At 33.3% G+C, this 19,112-nt stretch overlaps 1 protein-coding gene across 1 annotated transcript; it reads left to right on the top strand.

The window, feature by feature from the left end:
* The first annotated feature begins 16,338 nt into the window (after nucleotides 1-16,338).
* Nucleotides 16,339-18,892, top strand: LOC114193471 (L-type lectin-domain containing receptor kinase IX.1-like). Its single transcript, XM_028083291.1, has 2 exons — nucleotides 16,339-17,798; nucleotides 18,064-18,892. The coding sequence occupies exons 1-2, from the start codon at nucleotides 16,450-16,452 to the stop codon at nucleotides 18,713-18,715; spliced, it is 2,001 nt and encodes a 666-aa protein (XP_027939092.1). The 5' UTR covers nucleotides 16,339-16,449; the 3' UTR covers nucleotides 18,716-18,892.
* Nucleotides 18,893-19,112: the final 220 nt, after the last annotated feature.

The raw sequence follows: 19,112 nt of genomic DNA, 5'->3' as shown, positions 1-19,112 counted from the left end.
ATTTAGTTAGAATTTCTCTTGTTCTGGACAAAAACTTGTGTTGTTTTTGAATTATTGTATTGATGATAGGCAGTGTGGTGCCTCTTTTCTTTGTTATGAATAGGTTTGGGGTACTGTGTACCTCCGTATACCAATTCTCGTACTCTTTGGATATTTATATATGTAGCGTTTATTAAATTAGAATTATCTATTTAAAATGGGAAGTTACATTAATGGTATCAGAGCAGTTCGTCCTTAGGATGACCTGAGGTTATGGGTTTGTCATGCCTTGTAGGCGGAAGAAGTCATGTCTAATTGAGTTTGTCAGTGAAACCAAAATTTTTAAGAACAGAAAATGCCTTGATAAAGTAATGAGGGTGCACACTCATGACTAGATTAAAGGTTGTTTTCCTTTCTTAATTCTAATGGTTTGGGGAAAGAAGGGTGGCAGACAAAAGGGTTGGTTGTCTGTAAGTGATAGAGTGTTGCTTTGTATGAAGTAGTTTGCCTTGTTACGCCTTTGTGCTTTGTGGCTAGTGTCTACGGAGATAAGGGAAAGCAGATTGAATATCAACTTGGTCTGCTCGCCTTTACAAGTGTTGGATGGGGTCTCTGAGACAACGTCTTACCTCAGAGATAGGAAGTTGATGTATGGTGTATATAATTGAGCAAGGAAAGCTAAGTTTTGGTTTAATAAACCGGAGAAGATGCTAGAGTTCACAAAATAACGTTTGGTCAAGAGGGAACTTTAAGGATAGACTCTCGGAAACAAATACTACAAGTTTTCTAAAAGAAGTCAAATTCAAAGATTTAGAACACTGAAAGGTAGCAGTGCATGCAAGTGCCACATCGTTTGGGGGAAGTCAACTTGATTCTACATCCCGACAATGTTGAAGTTCAGAGTCATAGAAAATGCATATAGTGTTAGGATAAGTGTCATTGAATATAGTCATATGGTCACACCTAATGCTTCTTGGGGTAGTGGAAGAGGAACAATTGGCAAATTTTAGATCGTAAAAAGTGGAGAGGTTGCTTGGCAACCATAAAGCTAAGAAAGTAGGAGACCATGAAGTGCAAAAAGATGGCAAACCTCTAGTGAGAGGTTGAGATGGAGAAGGGTTCACTGAATAAGTCAGGAAAGATGACGTTCCTAAGTAGGGGAAAGAACAATTTATGGTTAGGGAAGAAGTGAGATAAGGAATTCATACTAGGATTAATAGTCAGCAGGTGAGGATGGGTCTTTTCAAACTGATAGTGGGATGTTTCAAGGAAAAGTAGTTCTCATGAGTAGGACATCTGACCTTGGGTATAAGTGGAAGATTTCACGTACCAGAAGGAGGGACACACCTTTAAAGGTTATTCTCGTATGGAAGGACAACCCAACTGATCTCGGAGCACAATGATGGAGGGTGTGGAAAGAAAAGTTTTGAGTAGTGATATGGTGTCTACAATGGTTGATGCTAAAGTGGTTAGCACGAAAAAAAAAATTCTCCTCCAGAGATGCACCTTACAAAGTGATGCTTGGACTGAGAGTCGAATTCCTTGGGATCATCTACTCCTTGGAGTCGCCAGTATGGTAAAGGAGTCATGGTTGACTTTAAGAAGGGACTGCGAGTGAGATGATGGTTTTTGCTACAATTGCGACCAAGTGGAGACTCGCTCGGGTGTGTGGTGCCTTCGTGATGATCAAAGTATTTAAATTCAAACCCAATTCGAATTATTCTCTTTGCAAGGTTGGAACATAGTCTCAAGGGTGAATCAATTGTTTTCTCAATCTCGCTCCGATGAGCTGGGACAACCAACGAGGTGGTGTTCTTAGATTAAAAAGAGATGAGTCAGCGGTTGCATATGAAGTATGCATCAAGCTAAATAGTGGGGACAGAGCTTCATGTGAATCAAAAACATCTGACGAAGGAAAGTGAATAATAGACGAAAGGGATCTAAATGGTAAAAGGATTATAGACGCGTTCTGAAAACAAGTACTAGAGTTTTGACCTTGGTGTGGTGGAGTTCACTTCTGCGTTGGTGTTTGAGGAACAACCTGTGACAATAGTTCCTAATGGAATGGTTACTACTGTGAATTTAAAGTAAATACAGAAATGGAGGAGATGTTAGAGAAGTAGTGGCTTATACTAATTATAATCACAAGGATGACTGCAAGTTTGGTGGACATTAGAGAAAAGGTAGTGGTGGAATAAATTGTTCAAAGGAAAGCGTTGGATAAGAGAGGATTGGCTTTTTGGGCCTATGGTTGTAAAGAGTAGAAACATGATGAAGGTAAGGCAATCTCAAACATGTTAGTTGTACCGTCAAGGTTTAGCGACGAGTTTCCAAGTGCGAACAAAGTCTTTGGAATGGGCAAGAAAGGGGATTGACAAAGGTTGTAGTGTCTAGTAGGACATATGGTTTAGAAAGGGGTGGATACGATGTTGAGAAAATGGGACGTTAAGACTATAAAAAGGTGAGTCCAAAGAGTTTTGCAAGTTCCGTGGAGGTTGTGGAGGAAGGTTTCTCAGCGATGATTGTTCCCTTGTCACGGCAGACGTGGGAGGAACATCGTTTTGAGTGAACGGATGAGTGACTTGTGTGTGTGATCAGAGTAGCGCAGTAGGATGATGGAAAGTGATACCTATGAAGGGTAAGAGGTGTGTGGAAAGAACTATCTCACTCATGACTTAGTGATTACTACAACACCCAGTTCTTCATCAGCGAAAGTGTCATTCTTATGAGTATCAAGTAGGGATGTTCAGTGATCATTTAGAGTTGGAATTATGGGGTTACTCAGAGAAAGTTATACAAGAGAAGTAGGAGATGGTTTGAGTTATGATTTCAAGTTAGGGTGTCAACTTGGAAGTGAGAAAGCAAGAGTAGATGTTCAGTCAGAGAAGGGAATTCAAGATCCTCGATTTGACGGGGTAAGAGTGAGAGTTTGTTGAGAAACATAAGTGTTTGGGTTAGGAAGAGAATGGGTGAGGAGATTTCATTAGTCTAGTCATCTGACTATAACTAGTGAGTCTCTCAACAAGGTTGGAGAAAAAGCAAATCAGAAAAATCTTAGTTTGAGAAGTATCTTAGAGTTGATAGGTATATATATCACACTAGAAATTTCAAGTCAAGGAAGACATGGTCCTAAGGCTTTTGGGGAATGATGGTTACAAGTTAGTAAAACGAAGATGAGATGCCAAAATGAATTTGGTAGTTGTAACTGAGGAAAACTTAATTTGGAAATGGAATGACTTGGTTGTGGACCTTGCTACCATTGGTGGAAGTTAGTAAAAGAGGCAAGAGGTTATGAGTGTCGTTATACATAAAAGTGGTCAAGAGTGTTGATGGCGAGGCAATAGGCTAGAACTCAATCGTGATCAAGTCAGTAGAGTGATGCATAAAAGAGTGAACAAGGTGTCGAGAACTGATGACGAACATGCTTTAGTTTGAGACCTACAGTGATATGAGGGGTAGTGGAGAGCATATGGTGGATGGGTCAGTATATCAGATACAAGTTAGTTGGACAGGTATGAAGGAGCAATCTGGTGTTAAGGTTGCAAGTTGGAAGTTTGTCGAGTGTAGTGACTAAACCAGTCTACATTGTTGAACACATATCACATAGCACAAAGGCAAAGTTTCCAGTGACTATAGGTGTTGGAGTCATCAAACATGTCATGTCGAGGCGGTGGTTGTCGGAGGGTGTGAGGAAAATATAGTTTTCTTCCTACCCCATCGGTGAATTTTTGAAGACGAAAATTTTTGTTGTTGGGGAGAATGTAAGGCCCACTTTTATTGAGTGCCCTAATGTTAAGGGTTGCCTCACTGTTGGGCCTAAAGGGCTGGCCCATAGGGTGCCAAGACCCCTAAAGCAGCCAAGGGTCCCTCAATTGCATGTCATTCTGAAAAATCAGTGCCCTAACTTCCCCTTTTTCTCTCCACAAAACCTCTGCTAGGGTTTCGAAGTATGCTCAGATTCGTGTTCAGCTTGACCTTGGTTCGGCTCACTTTTGCAGGTCTGGTTCTAGAGCTGCTGTGCTCCGTGGTTCAGTGTCGAAGTCTCATATAACCCCTTTCCAGGTAAGGGAAGTTAGGGTTTATAGTTATTTACATTTTTGGTATGCTTTCTGAGTTTGAATCATATGCTTGAAGTATACTCATGGTTTGATTGCTTGGTATTGGTAAAAGTATGATTTTTGGGTGTGGTTTTTGCGTTTTCACGAGTGAACAGTGGCAGGCACTGGTTTTCTCGTCCAAGCGAGCATGCCTCGCCTAGGCGAGACTAACAGAGGCTCGCCCAAGTTTTCTGCGCGAACAGTCGCTCAGGCGACTTGTCTTCATTTTGAGCGAGAGGTGATCTTGCTTAGGCGAGAGGGAGCTCGCCTGAGCGAGAACTCGCAGGGGCCACTGTTCCACTGCTCGAGCTCTCGCCTAGGCGAGAAGGGACTCGCCTGAGCGAAGGGATCTCTCTCGCCTGAGCGAGTCTCCTAGCCTGAGCGAGACAGGGGCGAGTTGTGTGCTATGATGTGAATGGTCAATGATGTGGTTGCTTGTTTTCTTGGCTTGAACACTTTACTTTAATGGTTTGAGGGATGATGCCTCGATTATTATATGAGGTTGTGGTGGAAGTGATATATTGCTTTATTGTGTATGAATTGGAAAGCATGAGATGTATGATTGGTTGTTTATACATGATATTAGTACCATGAGATCTTTCTGATTTGTTTGGTGACACATATACAAAGTCTGACTAGGACGTAATTCCCTGACTCTTGTAGTGAGAGTTCATGGTTGTGCCTCACCTAATGGACGTAATCCCATGGACTTTCCTATTGGGAGTCCCTGGTGGTGCCTCATCTAATGGTGATGATGCCTCAAGGCCAGGACGTAATTCCATGGAGGTCTCGTGGTGATGCCTCATGTAAGGATGTAATTCCACGAAGGCCTCGTGGTGATGCCTCACTGCTAGGAAGTAGTTCCACAGTTTGGTGGTGGTGCCTCATCATATGTATCCGGATAGTCAAGTCTAAAAGTCTTAAGTGGTTTGGGTATATCATGTGTGGATATTTGTTGATTATGTTTGGTTTGAACTTACCTGTTGAGTGTTATAATATAATGATTTGTTACACTAGCTTACCCTTTCGCTTGCTTGTATGTTGTGTGTGGCTTTCTCCATTGCGATGATCATCAATTTTATTGATGTGAGCAGATGTGAGAACCCCTGGCAGTGGTAATGATAGTAGAGATGCTGCAGCTTGATGGTTATGGACGGGTATTGAGCTCACTATGGGGTCCGCGGCTGAAGGAGTTTATTTAGTTAGAATTTCTCTTGTTCTGGACAAAAACTTGTGTTGTTTTTGAACTATTGTATTGATGATAGGCAATGTGGTGCCTCTTTTTTTTGTTATGAATAGATTTGGGGTAGTGTGTACCTCCGTATACCAATTCCCATACTCTTTGGATATTTATATATATGTAGCGTTTATTAAATTGGAATTATCTATTTAAAATGGGATGTTACATTATTTCTACTTTAAACAATTTACTAAATCCATATAATGAAATGAAAATATAATACAATAATTATTTGAGAGAAAGTATTTTAAACTCACACCATATATTTTGAAATAAATTTTATTTTCAATTTTCATATAGGAAATTGTTTTCTAGAACGTTAAGAAAAATATGTTTTCATTATGTTTTTTATAAGAAAACTTTAGAATGAATATCTAAATTAATCTCTAAATTTATCAATTTATTTATTTTTAGTCCTAAAATTAGGGAAATTAAATAAAGTTTATGAACCCGCAACTTATCGCTCATTTTAGTTCTTGCCATAGTTTCCCAATTTTATTAGAGAATAAAATGATAATTGTTAGATTCAATAAGGACTGTAGTAGTCAGTTGAAAACTTTAACGACTTCAATAATAGCAGTTGGCGCATTTTAATAACTAAGTTGATAATTGAAGATTTGATTTTAAGAATTGGTTTGATTTTTTCTTTTTTTAATTTCAAAGACTATTATGACACCAACACACAATTTCAAAATAAAAGAATTTATCCACAATTTGATTAGAAAAACTGTTTACAAGATACTGAGTGTATTTAATTGACTTAACAAGATAATGTCAAACTAGATCGAGGATTGATTCCTTGATTGGCCTTCATTCATACACACTTAATCTTTTATATATATATATATATATATATATATATATATATATATATATATATATATATATATATATATATATATATATATATATATATAGTTTTATTCTTTTAATATCACTACAATAAAAACTTTAAATAATAATCAAATTTCGGGACAAAAAATAATTAGTCACTTAGTGACCAAGTCATTAATTTATAAATTAAAATTTATTGGTAAGTTTTAAAAAATTATAATTTGTAACTGATAACTAAAATAGTTTTTATTATGAATTAATTTTTAAATTGTTCACTAACATTTACTTAGGTTTTAGCTACCAAATGAATTAGTCACTAAATTAATATCAAATTAGGAATTTTCAACCTGCCAACCCGCTGTAACGCGGTCTGCCTAGCCCGCCAGTTTAGCGGGCCAAAATGGACTGGCCCGTTCTGGCCCACCAACCCATTTTTTTAATATTTTTTTTTATGTTTAAAATTAAAAATAATTAAAAAATAATGCTTTTTTTATATTATATAAATAAATTTATATATATAATAGATTTATAAACAAAAATTAAAAAAAATTTAAAAAGAATTTAAAAAGAATTTAAAAAAAAAAGGACGGACCAGCCCACCCTAACACGGGACAGGTTGCAATATCCAACCCGTTTATTGGTGGCAGGCCAGCCCGACCCGTTTTTGGCAGGCTACAAGCGGGCCGGGCTAAAACGGGTCGTACTGACCCATTTTGCCACCCCTATATCTAATTAATTATTTAGAGACCAACCAATTTCTTTGTATCTGAAACCTAGGTAGCTAACGTTAGTGACCAATTTATAGACCAATTCATAATAGAAACTATTTTAGTTACCAATTTAGAGACCAATTATAATTTTTTGAAACTAGTTTAGTTACCAATAATGTTTAGTATCTAAATTGGTCACTATTGTGACTAATTATTTTTTGTCATTATAGGTCATCATTTAAGGTCTTTTTTAATGTATGGACTATATTATAGTGTTTATATTAGTTATTTATATTTAGTTGAACTCAATAGAAATGATCTAATTTTAGTTTAGACTAATAGTGGCGAAACTAATATGAGCTTAAATAAATGAAAACAAAATTTGGCTTGTTAGGGATTGATGAGAATCCTGACAGGTTTAAATTAGACGGATAGTTATGATTCCCAAGATGCCAAATTAGAAACATACGTCTCTTTGTCTCCCCATTAGTTGTCTCCCCTTTAGCAGAGGAGTATCATGTCCTCAAGTTTGGTAATTGGTAATTTAGTTGAGGAAGATAATTGGACTATTCCACTACAAGCTTTAGTCAATACCAAGATCCAAGATGCAAACATGTATATGTTTGATAGTAACCGTACGATGTAATGCTTGTTTGTTTGTCTTTTATTGATAATTAGTAAAGATTAGAAAGATTATTTCAAAATAGTTTGCATACAAAATTAGATTGCATATCAAAATCATAAAATTTATTCCAGTAGTGGTATCAGAGTCAACATTGTTATCAAATTATTCATATATGTGTGTGGTTGTGAATTTTTTTTCTTTATATATAACAATATGGATATCAATTTTTTTATGTACATGCGATTATTGTTTGTGCATTTTCTATCTATGAAAACATGCTTGTGTGACTTTCATTGTCTTTTTAACCACATGGCTTCTAATATTTTGAAACAAATAAATAAATAAATAGATGATTTCGATAGATTATAATTTTTGTATGTAACTGGTAAATTTTATTTAAATTAAGTTTATATAATGTATTGCCAAAGCAATCTGTTATAGAAATTTTAAAAATTGATTTAATTAAGATTACACAGATGTTAGTATGAGATTATTTATACATTTTGTTTTCATCCCAAACAAGACATAATTTGGCCAAATAATAACATGCTTGTGATAATAAATATATGAAGATTATAAAGTTTATATTCACGTGAATAACAGTTAGTTCAAAAAAAAGACTATTATTTAACATAATTACATGTCAACATTTGATTATTACACATAAAGTACCAATCATAAATTAATTTCTATGTCCAAAGACTAAAAAAATTAATGTTGTGCTCAATATCTTATAATGGGTCTACCTTGAAAATTGTCTTCTTTTTTATTTATTTATGTATTTGAACATATTATTAAGTTTATTTATATTCTTTTCAATTATATTGATAGTGATGTTAATTTATCTACTCAAATTAATTGTATCCCCGAGCCTAATGGGACAAACTGTTTGGAAGGAAGCAATTGAGGTAATTATTGACTGTAAGGATCTTGATCTTGCATTTTAGGCTAAGTAACCCACTCCAACTTCGGAAAACCCAAAGGATAATAAGGTTGAAAAGTGGGAATGATCAAATCGAATGTGTCTGATGATCATGAAGGCGATTTGATCCAGAAGTTTTATGGGACTTTATTTCTGAAGACCACGACGCTAAATGTTTCCTTGATGTTGTTAAACAGTATTTCACTAGTAATGAGAAAACTGATGCAAGCCAATGCAAGGAGTTTGGTTACTAAACTTATCTTATGAAATACAAAGGTAAAGAAACATAACATAGTACATTATGGAAAATAAAGTTGATGTTCATAATTTTATATTCTGAACATGATTTGTACAATATATATATATATATATATATATATATATATGTATATATATATATATATATATATATATATATATATATATATATATATATATATATTGTTATGAATTAATGATTGTCCATTGATTTGATACATTTACTCATATGATTCACTACTCTTTATGGTAAATATTTGTATTAACTAAGTTGATTTGTTCCTTTATGGATTACATATTGTATCTATAAATAAGACTCTTCCTATCAATAATAAGACATAGATCAGTTGCTCCCTATTCTCCATTCTCTATTATCTATTATTCTCTCTTCTCTCTATTATTCACTTTATTTCATAACACGTTATCAGCACCATGCTCCAATTGAGGACTAGTGGAAGTTTTTTCTCTCCAAGGACAGTGCTCTACGTGTCTCAATCCAGGTTCTTTCTAATCCTTTCTCAATTTATAATTTTACCTTATATTCTTCCTCTTGTGATAAAAATTGTTTGACCTTATCAATTTTCATCTCCGTCTTATTATTTATTTTTATTATGACGATGATTATTATTAATATTATTATTTTGATGATGATTATTCTTATTAATATTATTATTTTATGTGTTAGTTCTAAACACGCGAAACTTTGCAAAATTTGGATTTGTGACCCTTGATATTGCAAGGAAGAATTCCTTATATTGGATTTTAAATTTTGAAATACATTTAGATGTAATGGATAATTGGATACCATTGAATCAAGAAATAAAGTATCTAAGCAACTAATTTGCTCATGCGACAAAAATATTGTGAAAAAGGATTCACAAATATTATGAATTTATTTTATGCCTATGTATGGCTGGCTGGACAAAGCAATAAAGCTTTTGATGAAAAATCATGAGATCCGCCTAATCTGCTCCATTCCCAGAAGTGAATGCAGCAATCAATATTATGAATTTATTTCATGCCTTTGTATGGCTGAACAAAGCAATGAGCTTTTGACCTCAAGAAAATCATGAAACTTGTCCAAATTGGTTCTGCTTCATTCCCAGAAGTGAATACAACAACATTTGATTTATATTTTCATGATCGTGATCATGATCTTGATTTTGGACATGGTTATAAAGAAAATTTCAAAGACACATTTTGTCACCAGAAGGGGCACAATAATGTGAAAAAAAGGAAAATGTGAAAATATTAACAAAAAGATGAAAGTATATATTATCATTACGGTGGTAAAAGCCATTTGAGTTGTACTTATTGTACACTAAAGCATCTTACAAATAATGAGAAGAACATAGAAACACAATTTGCTTACGAAGATGGTGATTCTGATTATGGCCATATGGATGCTACTCATCTTGATATTGTTATTTTCTTTGCTAAAGCAAATGGAAGCATTGATCACCTCATTGATTATGAGAGTGTTAAAAAAAATCTCATATTGATATTTACGTTTATATGAAAAACGAATGTTTGCACTAGTACCAAAAGAATGTGTCTTATTGATAGTGCAACAACTTATACAATTCTCAAGAGTAATAAATTTTTCTCTTGTTTGATAATGTGAGACATCGATGTTAGTATTATTTATAGTACTACAAATATATTTGAAGACTCTAGAAGAGCTACCATACTTCTACCAAGAAGTTGAATAGAAACTTATTAAGTTTCAATGATATTTGTCTAAATGGATATTATATTGAGAGAAACAATGAAAAAGATATGAAATATCTTTATATCTCTATGATTGAGTTGAAAAAGAAAGTGTATTGGAGAAATTATCAGCATTCTCTTATAGTTTGTACTACAAGTTTATTAGTACAATTGAAATGCATGTCATGGTAAACCAGAAATTTACAAATCAAAATGATTGAGTTATTTGACATGATCAGTTATTATGATGCGAAAAAAAAGGTTGAAAAACTCATGTGGACATGTTTGAAGCGTGGTAGACCTATTGGTTCCAAAGATATAAACTCTTGAATGAGAAAGTGAGTTAATATGCAAAATGACCTAATCGAAAAGGTTGAAATCCCAAAAGATTCATTTGACATAATTAATGGTTCGGTTCCAGAAGAACCTCAAGTACCTGAAATGGTTGAAATGATGAGATCTCAATAAATTATGTCATGAATCATAGAATATGGAACCAAAATAAAGTTAACATTGATGAAACTTTTACTTATAACATAGCAATGAATGTTATGAATGACAATGAGGATCAATAAGCAATGATCATTGAAGATTGTCGGCGAAGAAAAGATTGGCCAAAATGAAAATATGCAAAGAAGCATAATTGTATTTGCTTACTGAACGAAAGGTTTTTGGACGTATAGTTCGCACACCTGAAGTTGTGAAACTTGTTGGGTACATATGGATTTTTGCGCAAATATCAAATTAAAAATGATGAAATTGTTAGATACAAAGCATAATTGGTTGCTCAAGGTTATTCACAAAACCTTGTATTGATTAGTGAAAAAACATGTCCACTAGTATTGGATGCAACAACATTGCAATATTCGATTATTCTGCTTGCACAACAAGGTTTGCATTTACATCTAATGGATGATGTTACAACCTATTCGTACGGTTCTTTTGAGAATCATATTTATATGAAAATCCCTGAAGGATTTTATTTGCCCAACAAGACAAATTCTAAAGAGGGTTATTCAATAAAATTGAACATGCTCTTTTATTGATTAAAGCAAGGATGTGTGTGGTATAACCATCTTATTGAGTTCTTATTAAAATAAGGATATAAAAATAATCCTATTTGGTCTTGTATTTATATGAAAAGATCCAAATAATGAATTTGTCATAATTATTGTTTATGTAAATGACATAAACGTCGTTGGAATTCCTAATGAGTTCACAAAGGCAATTGATTACTCAAAGAAATAATTTGAGATGAATGATCTTTGAAGGGCAAAGTCTTATTTGAAATTAGAAATTTAGTATTTAAATAAAAGTATTTTTATACATCAAGAGGCTTATATGATTAAGGTGCTTAAAATGTTCTAAATGGACAAGTCATGTCCATTATGCACTCCAATAGTTGTGAGGTCGTTAGATGTTGATAAAGACTCTTCTTAGACCTCAAGAAAATGATGAAGATCTTCTTGGTCTAGAAGCACCATATCTTAGTGTCATAGAAACACTAATATATCTTGCGAATTATACTCGATCTAATATTGCATTTGCTATAAATTTGTTAAGCAAGATATAATTCTTCAACTACAAGAAGAAAATGGTTTGTAGTAAAACATATACTTCGTTACTTTAAGGGTACTACGAATATGAGCTTATTCCATCCAAATGATTCAGATTCAGACCAATGGGTTATGGATATTCATGTTATTTTACATATTCTTACAATGTCACAATGGTTGATCACAAACAAGATGTTTGTTCACATGTGGTAGCACAATGGTTTCATGAAGGTATATGAAACAAACCATAGTAGCAACATCGTCTAATCATACAAAATTACGAGGAAAGTTGTGAATATGTTTGGTTAAGGTTTATAATTCAACATGTGCAAGAAACTTGTGATTATCCCCGAGAAAGATGGAATCAACAACCATATATGAAGACAATAATGTATTGTTCAATTGAAAAGATGATATAGATATCCAAAAATTCGTTCATATGAAAATATGACAAGTCTATTCGTAAAGTTTTTGCCAAGAAAAACTTTTGAGAAAATGACTCACAAATTCGGACTCTATCGCCTTAATGATGTAAGTTTACATGAGGGGGAGAAATAGAATATGTGATGAACAATATTGTATTAAAGAATACAGAATGTTGTACTCTTTTTCCTTCACTAGGTTTTTTATCCCAAAGGGTTTTTTCTAGTAAGGTTTTAACGAGGCACATTCTTTATCAATGGACACTCAAGGGGGAGTGTTATGAATTAATGATTGTCCATTGATTTGATACATTTACTCATATGATTCACTACTCTTTATGGTAAATATTTGTATTAACTAAGTTGATTTGTTTCCTTTATGGATTACATATTGTATCTATAAATAAGACTCTTCCTATCAATAATAAGACACAGATTAGTTGCTCCCTATTCTTCATTCTCTATTATCTATTATTCTCTCTTCTCTCTATTATTCACTTTATTTCATAACATATATATATATATATATATATATATATATATATATATATATATATATATATATATATATGAATGTGTGTGTGTGGGGGGGGGGTACATGTAATGTGTGTGTGTGGGGGGGGGGGGTACATGTAATTTCCATGCAACTTATAATCTTACATACAATTATGGTGATCATTATGGTTAGACACATTGGGATATGATGAAAGATGTAGTGGTTCCCTATTGCTATTGTTTAAGGAGAGTCTAAATGTATAGTTGCGTGTCTGAATTTTATTTTACTTTTTTTGTGATATAAATGGATAAATGGATATGAAGCCCAATATTGTTAGAATTTTTTTAATGTGGGCTATACATATTATTTATAGCATTTATATTAGTATATTAGTTATTTACATTTAGTTGGGCTAATAGAAGAGATCTAATTTTAACGAATCTTTAGGTTACCAATGATTAGTGGTCAGTGGTGAAATTGATATGTGCTAAAATAAGTGGAAACCAAAGTTACCTCGTTACGGGTTAATGAGAACAGTAACATGAATCAGAAGGATAATCATAGTCCCAAGATGTCAAATTAAAAATATACATTTCTATCTCTTCATTAGGAAAGAAATATCAAATCTTATTGAGTAGCATAGTAATTTGGCTAAGGAAGATCATTGCACCAAAGACTATTCCACTACTATAACTTTTAGTCAATACCAAGATGGAATAGGTATGTTTGATAATGATAATATGATGTAATACTGGTTTGTTTTTTATTGATTATTAATAAAGATTAAAAAATTATTCCAAAAAATAGTTTGCGTAAAACATTAGTTGTGTACAAACACTACTAGGAAAACTAATATTTCCTGCAAATTTTATTTTGATTTTTTTTAGGAAATACTTATAAATTTTGTGATGAAAATAAATTTGCAGGAAATTGTTGCCAATTTTTTTTTGCAAAATATTTTGTGTCAAACACTTTTCACAGCAAATTTTTTAAGCAATACTTACGAATTTTATAATTTCATAGGAAATAATTACCCATGAAGAAATTACCTGCCAATTAAAATTCTTAAAAAAAACAGGAAAAAATATTTTCTTGCAAATTTTTGTAACAAATTTGTAAAAAAAATTCTTGTAATATGAGAATTTTTAGTAGTGAAAATCATAAAATTTATTCCAACACAAAAAATAATATATATATATATATATATATATATATATATAAAGTAATATTTATAGTTAAGAAATACACATACATAATAATCACTTTTAATTATAAAAATACCTAGACATCGCTATATATCATTCGACTATCGTCAATACATAAATATGACCCTCCTACGTTTTTATTTAAATTATCAAGAGAGAAAGAATAAATGATATGAGAATTATGTGTATTTCTTATCGAGTTTGTCCATAAAATAAAAATATTAAAATGAGAGAAGGGTTTGAAGTGCTAGAATACATGTACATCACCCTATCTTAATTATATTATGATTTTAAATGTGAATTTCAGTTCTATTAGGGAATGATAAAATGAACAATATATATAAAAAGTTATACATATTATTTTAATAAGTTAGAGATAGTGTTATACTTTTTTAGATAAATTTATTTATAATTTAGTAATGTTGAATATCTTTAGTGAAATTTTTCAAGAGACAAAGAAAAAATAGTTATGAAATAAGTTTCATATATATAACATATAATTGATATTTATTTTAAATACTCATTAATAATTTTTCAAATAAAATACCCAATGAATTAAAATTTCTGGCAAGTATATGATATCAATTCTCTTACTTTTACTTCCCATATGTTTATAAAATTGGAGTACGATGTGACACAATTTGAAGTGTTATATGCATTAAATATCTCATGATTTGAAAGTATACATAATCATTTAATAAAAAAATATGTGTTGATATATATGACAGAGAATAAATTGAAAAATAAAAATTATTTTAACATCACTTAACAAAATAATATAATATTTGGGATATAAAAATAATTCTCTTTTAAGAACTTGAGAGACTAAATTTTATAATTTATCAAATATTCAATTTTAAAAATTATTAAGTACTTATAAACATTTATAATATCTTAAAAATTTAAATCCAATAATTTATTGTCGATAAACTAAGTCTTCACGAAGGAGAGAGGCAGTAGAATAGTCAAAGAATGACATAATTTATTTCACAACTTTAAAAGATATAACCTAAACATCAAATAATAGAAGTCAATGTAATTATTATCTCTACTAAATATTTTTCTAACCGGAAGTATCTCTCTTATTAGTTCCTTGATCGTGGAAGTCTTCTTCAACATTTATGATGAGAATGAAGACTTTTGGTTCAATTATAATAAATAAATATCATGTGAATTATTTATATATTGTTTTTAAGTGACACGTCTTTATGGATTATGATATTCTAATTAAGATATTTCCATCTCTACATCATTTGCATCATGTTAAAAGTATTATTAAAGATAAAATATATAAATAACATTACATAAGAACATTCATGATCATGAAAGTCAAGAAAAACCTTTAAGTCATTCCCACTTCTAGAAAAATTTGACCAAAATAAATTTGGTATAAGATAACAACATAAAACCATATATGGCCAAAACATGAGCACTCATGGTTTTCTTTAAGAATAACAAAAATTCATAATTTCATAACGATAAAATTATTACTTTTTCTTCTATTTTACCGGCTCATTTCCAATTTAAAACTTGAATTAACTAAATTAACTTTATACTACTCCTAAACTTTCAACTAAACTAACCTTATTATATACTACCCAAAGGTTGAAATACTCTATTCAATCATGCCATTAAGCTGATTGAAAATAATAGATTTATTATTACCCCTTATTAAACTATTACGGGATCATAAAATATGCATTAAAGCATAATACTAATATCAAGTAACAATAATCACTTTCACAATTGAAAAAATGTAACGGATATCAACGGTCACTAGCCTCCCCATACAACATTATTATTAGACCTCCAAATATTCAAAAGCTTCTCACAAGAGAAAATATTCTGAAGTTTTCGATGCATATATATATTGCCACATAAACTACAAACCAAAACGACAACACATACGTAGATTTTCATCAGTAAGCATACGTTGACGCAGAACATGCCACAAACTAAATGATGTAGAAGCAGGTATACAACGAGACCAAAACCTCTTCAAACCAAACCAATTCCAAAACATTTCTTTCTACCAGGGTTGTTTAGATGACTGATACAATCTTTCAAATTAAACTAATTGTCCTTTTTTTTTATTATTGTCTGACTCGTCTAAGTAGAAAAATGAGACAGAATTTATATTTAAAAGAATTTATTCGATACTATTCAGTTGCATATTTCAAGCTAAATGAGTTTGGATATTTTATTTAAGGTCGATTTGAATCTTACCAATGCCAAAGAAACAAAAAAGTTGATTATTGGTACTTTGTATCTATATCTATATATATATCTTTAAAACAACACTCCCTTCATCAATTCCAGCAATAACTGTTCTTTCCCTTGTCTTAGCCCTTTCAAAATTCATATGAACAAGGGATAAAAAAAACAGCCACTGAGAATGAGAATGAGGTTGCTAGAGATGGTGACAACTTTTGTTCTTGTGCTGGTTCTTCATCCACCTTTTCTTAAAACTGTGGAATCACTAAATTTCAACATAACAAACTTCAACGATCCTGAGAGTGAACAAAACATGGCATACATAGGTGATGGCAAAGCCAGCAACGGCAGCGTAGAACTCAACATCGTGGACTATCTTTTCCGCGTTGGAAGAGCTTTGTATGCAAAACCGATGCACTTGTGGGATCAATCATCCAATGTTCTCACAGACTTCACCACGCGCTTCACTTTCTCCATCGACAGAGCCAAAAACGGCACCTATGCTGATGGTTTCGCCTTCTACATGGCCCCTCATGGCTACCCGATTCCTCCCAACTCAGGGGGTGGCACTTTTGCCCTATTCAACACCACTTCCAATACCTTTATTCCCCATAATCACGTTCTTGCGGTTGAGTTTGACACATTCAATGGCACCATTGACCCTCCCATGCAGCACGTTGGCATAGACGATAACTCTCTCAGCTCCGTCACTTATGCCAAGTTTGACATTGACAAAAACCTGGGAAAGAAATGTAACGTTTTGATAACCTACAGTGCCTCCAACAAGACCCTCTTTGTGGCTTGGTCCTTCAACGGAACAGCAACGTCACACTCCAATTCTTCACTGTCATACAAGATTGACCTCATGGAAATTCTACCCGAGTGGGTGGATGTCGGGTTCTCCGCTTCAACAGGCGAATTCACTGAACACAACGTTATTTACTCCTGGGAGCTTAGTTCAACGTTGAATTCCGATGCTACGGATAATTCCTCCGGTGGGGACGGGAACGGGAAACGAAACGTTTGGGTAATTGCTGTGGCGACTTGTTCAGCAGTCTTGGTGGCCGTGGTTGCGAGTGTTGCAGTCTGGGCAATGATCATGAAGAAAAGAAGGGATAAGGTTGACAAGAGTAATGATGGTGAAGGTGGAGCCAACTTGGTTAAGTTTGATTTGGATAGGGCAACTATACCAAGAAGATTTGATTACAAAGAACTACTTGCAGCCACCAACGGATTCGCAGATGATAGAAAGCTTGGACGAGGAGGCTCGGGACAGGTTTACAAAGGTGTTCTGAATGATTTGGGAAGGGTTGTTGCGGTGAAAAGGATTTTCGCCAAGTTTGCAAATTCAGAGAGAGTTTTCATCAATGAGGTTAGGGTTATAAGCCGTCTTATACACAGAAACCTGGTGCAGTTCGTAGGTTGGTGCCACGAGCAAGGTGAGTTTCTGTTGCTTTTTGAGTACATGCCTAATGGAAGCCTCGACACTCATCTCTTTGGGGACAAAAAACCATTGACCTGGGATGTTAGGTGAGTTAGATAACATAGATGTTATTTTCTTTAATATATTTTATTACCTGTTTGGAACATTTTAAATATATTACCATGTGTGTTTTGCATCACATCTGACACCCGTTAAAATAATAACTTCTCCAATCTTTTGTTGCTATGAACGTGAAAATAAGAAAATACATAATTAAAAAAAACAGGCAAACATGCATTAATTTTCTTGCATTGTATATATATTTACTAGTACGTGCTTCTTTCTCTGGTTTCATCCCAATCCTCCCGACAGGTATAAGGTAGCATTAGGAGTGGCTGCAGCAGTTCGTTATCTTCACGAGGATGCAGAGCAGTGTGTTCTTCACAGGGATATTAAGTCAGCAAATGTGTTGTTGGACACAGATTTTAGCACCAAGCTTGGGGATTTTGGAATGGCAAAGTTTGTGGATCCGAGGTTGAGGACTCAAATGACAGGGGTGGTGGGGACTTTCGGGTACCTTGCCCCAGAATACATCAACGGACGTAGGGCTAGTAAGGAATCAGACATTTATAGTTTCGGGGTTGTGGCTCTTGAGATCGCATGTGGAAGGAGGACTTACCATGATGGAGAGTTTCATGTGCCTCTGATGAACTGGGTGTGGCAGCAGTATGTGAAGGGGAATGTGATGGATGTTGTTGATGAGAGATTGAACAAGGAGTTTAATGTGGATGAAATGAGAAGCTTGATCGTTGTAGGGTTGTGGTGTACTAACCCTAACGACAAGGAAAGGCCAAAGGCTGCACAAGTGATAAAAGTTCTTGAGCTAGAAGCGCCATTGCCAGAGCTTCCACTTGATATGCATGACCGTTTTCCTCCTTCTCTAGTTACATATTCAGAACAACCTAATTTTCAGTCCATTCAGACACTACCTTTCACCGACAGCTTTATAAGTGTTGGACGTTAGTTTGGTAACCCAACCTTTGTGTGTTTAAGAAGGAATACAGTTGTGTACTTTTCGTGCAGATTTTCATTTCATTTTGTGATTTTTGTTACTTTTGTGAGAAGTTGTTTAATGACATGTGTAATGTAAACAAATAGCTGTAACATAATTTCCTTTGAATAAAAAGTTTGTTCATGTTAATGACCTGTTATATATGTCTAAATGGGTTAACGATACTTTGATTTTGAATTAAGTTTGTTTCACATTCTTAAGACTTACACTAGAATTGATTAACTTAAAATTGATCTCTTCTCTTGTTCCTTTTCTCATACCTTTAAAGGTGAGAATTTAGATCAAGAGGGGTTGTTGTTGCGTTAAGAATTTCAGAAATTTTCTACATTTTTAAATTTAGGTACTCTCT

The sequence above is a fragment of the Vigna unguiculata genome, chromosome 8 (genome assembly GCF_004118075.2).
Source record: "Vigna unguiculata cultivar IT97K-499-35 chromosome 8, ASM411807v1, whole genome shotgun sequence".
Classification (NCBI taxonomy): Eukaryota; Viridiplantae; Streptophyta; class Magnoliopsida; order Fabales; family Fabaceae; genus Vigna; species Vigna unguiculata.
This window is presented reverse-complemented; position numbering and strand designations above follow the sequence as displayed.

Bases quoted from the DNA above. Each gene is read 5' to 3' on its own strand.
- LOC114193471 (XM_028083291.1), top strand. From the start codon at position 16,450: ATGAGAATGAGGTTGCTAGAGATGGTGACAACTTTTGTTCTTGTGCTG. The intron at 17,799-18,063 runs GTGAGTTAGATA...TCCTCCCGACAG, and splicing joins CCATTGACCTGGGATGTTAG to GTATAAGGTAGCATTAGGAG.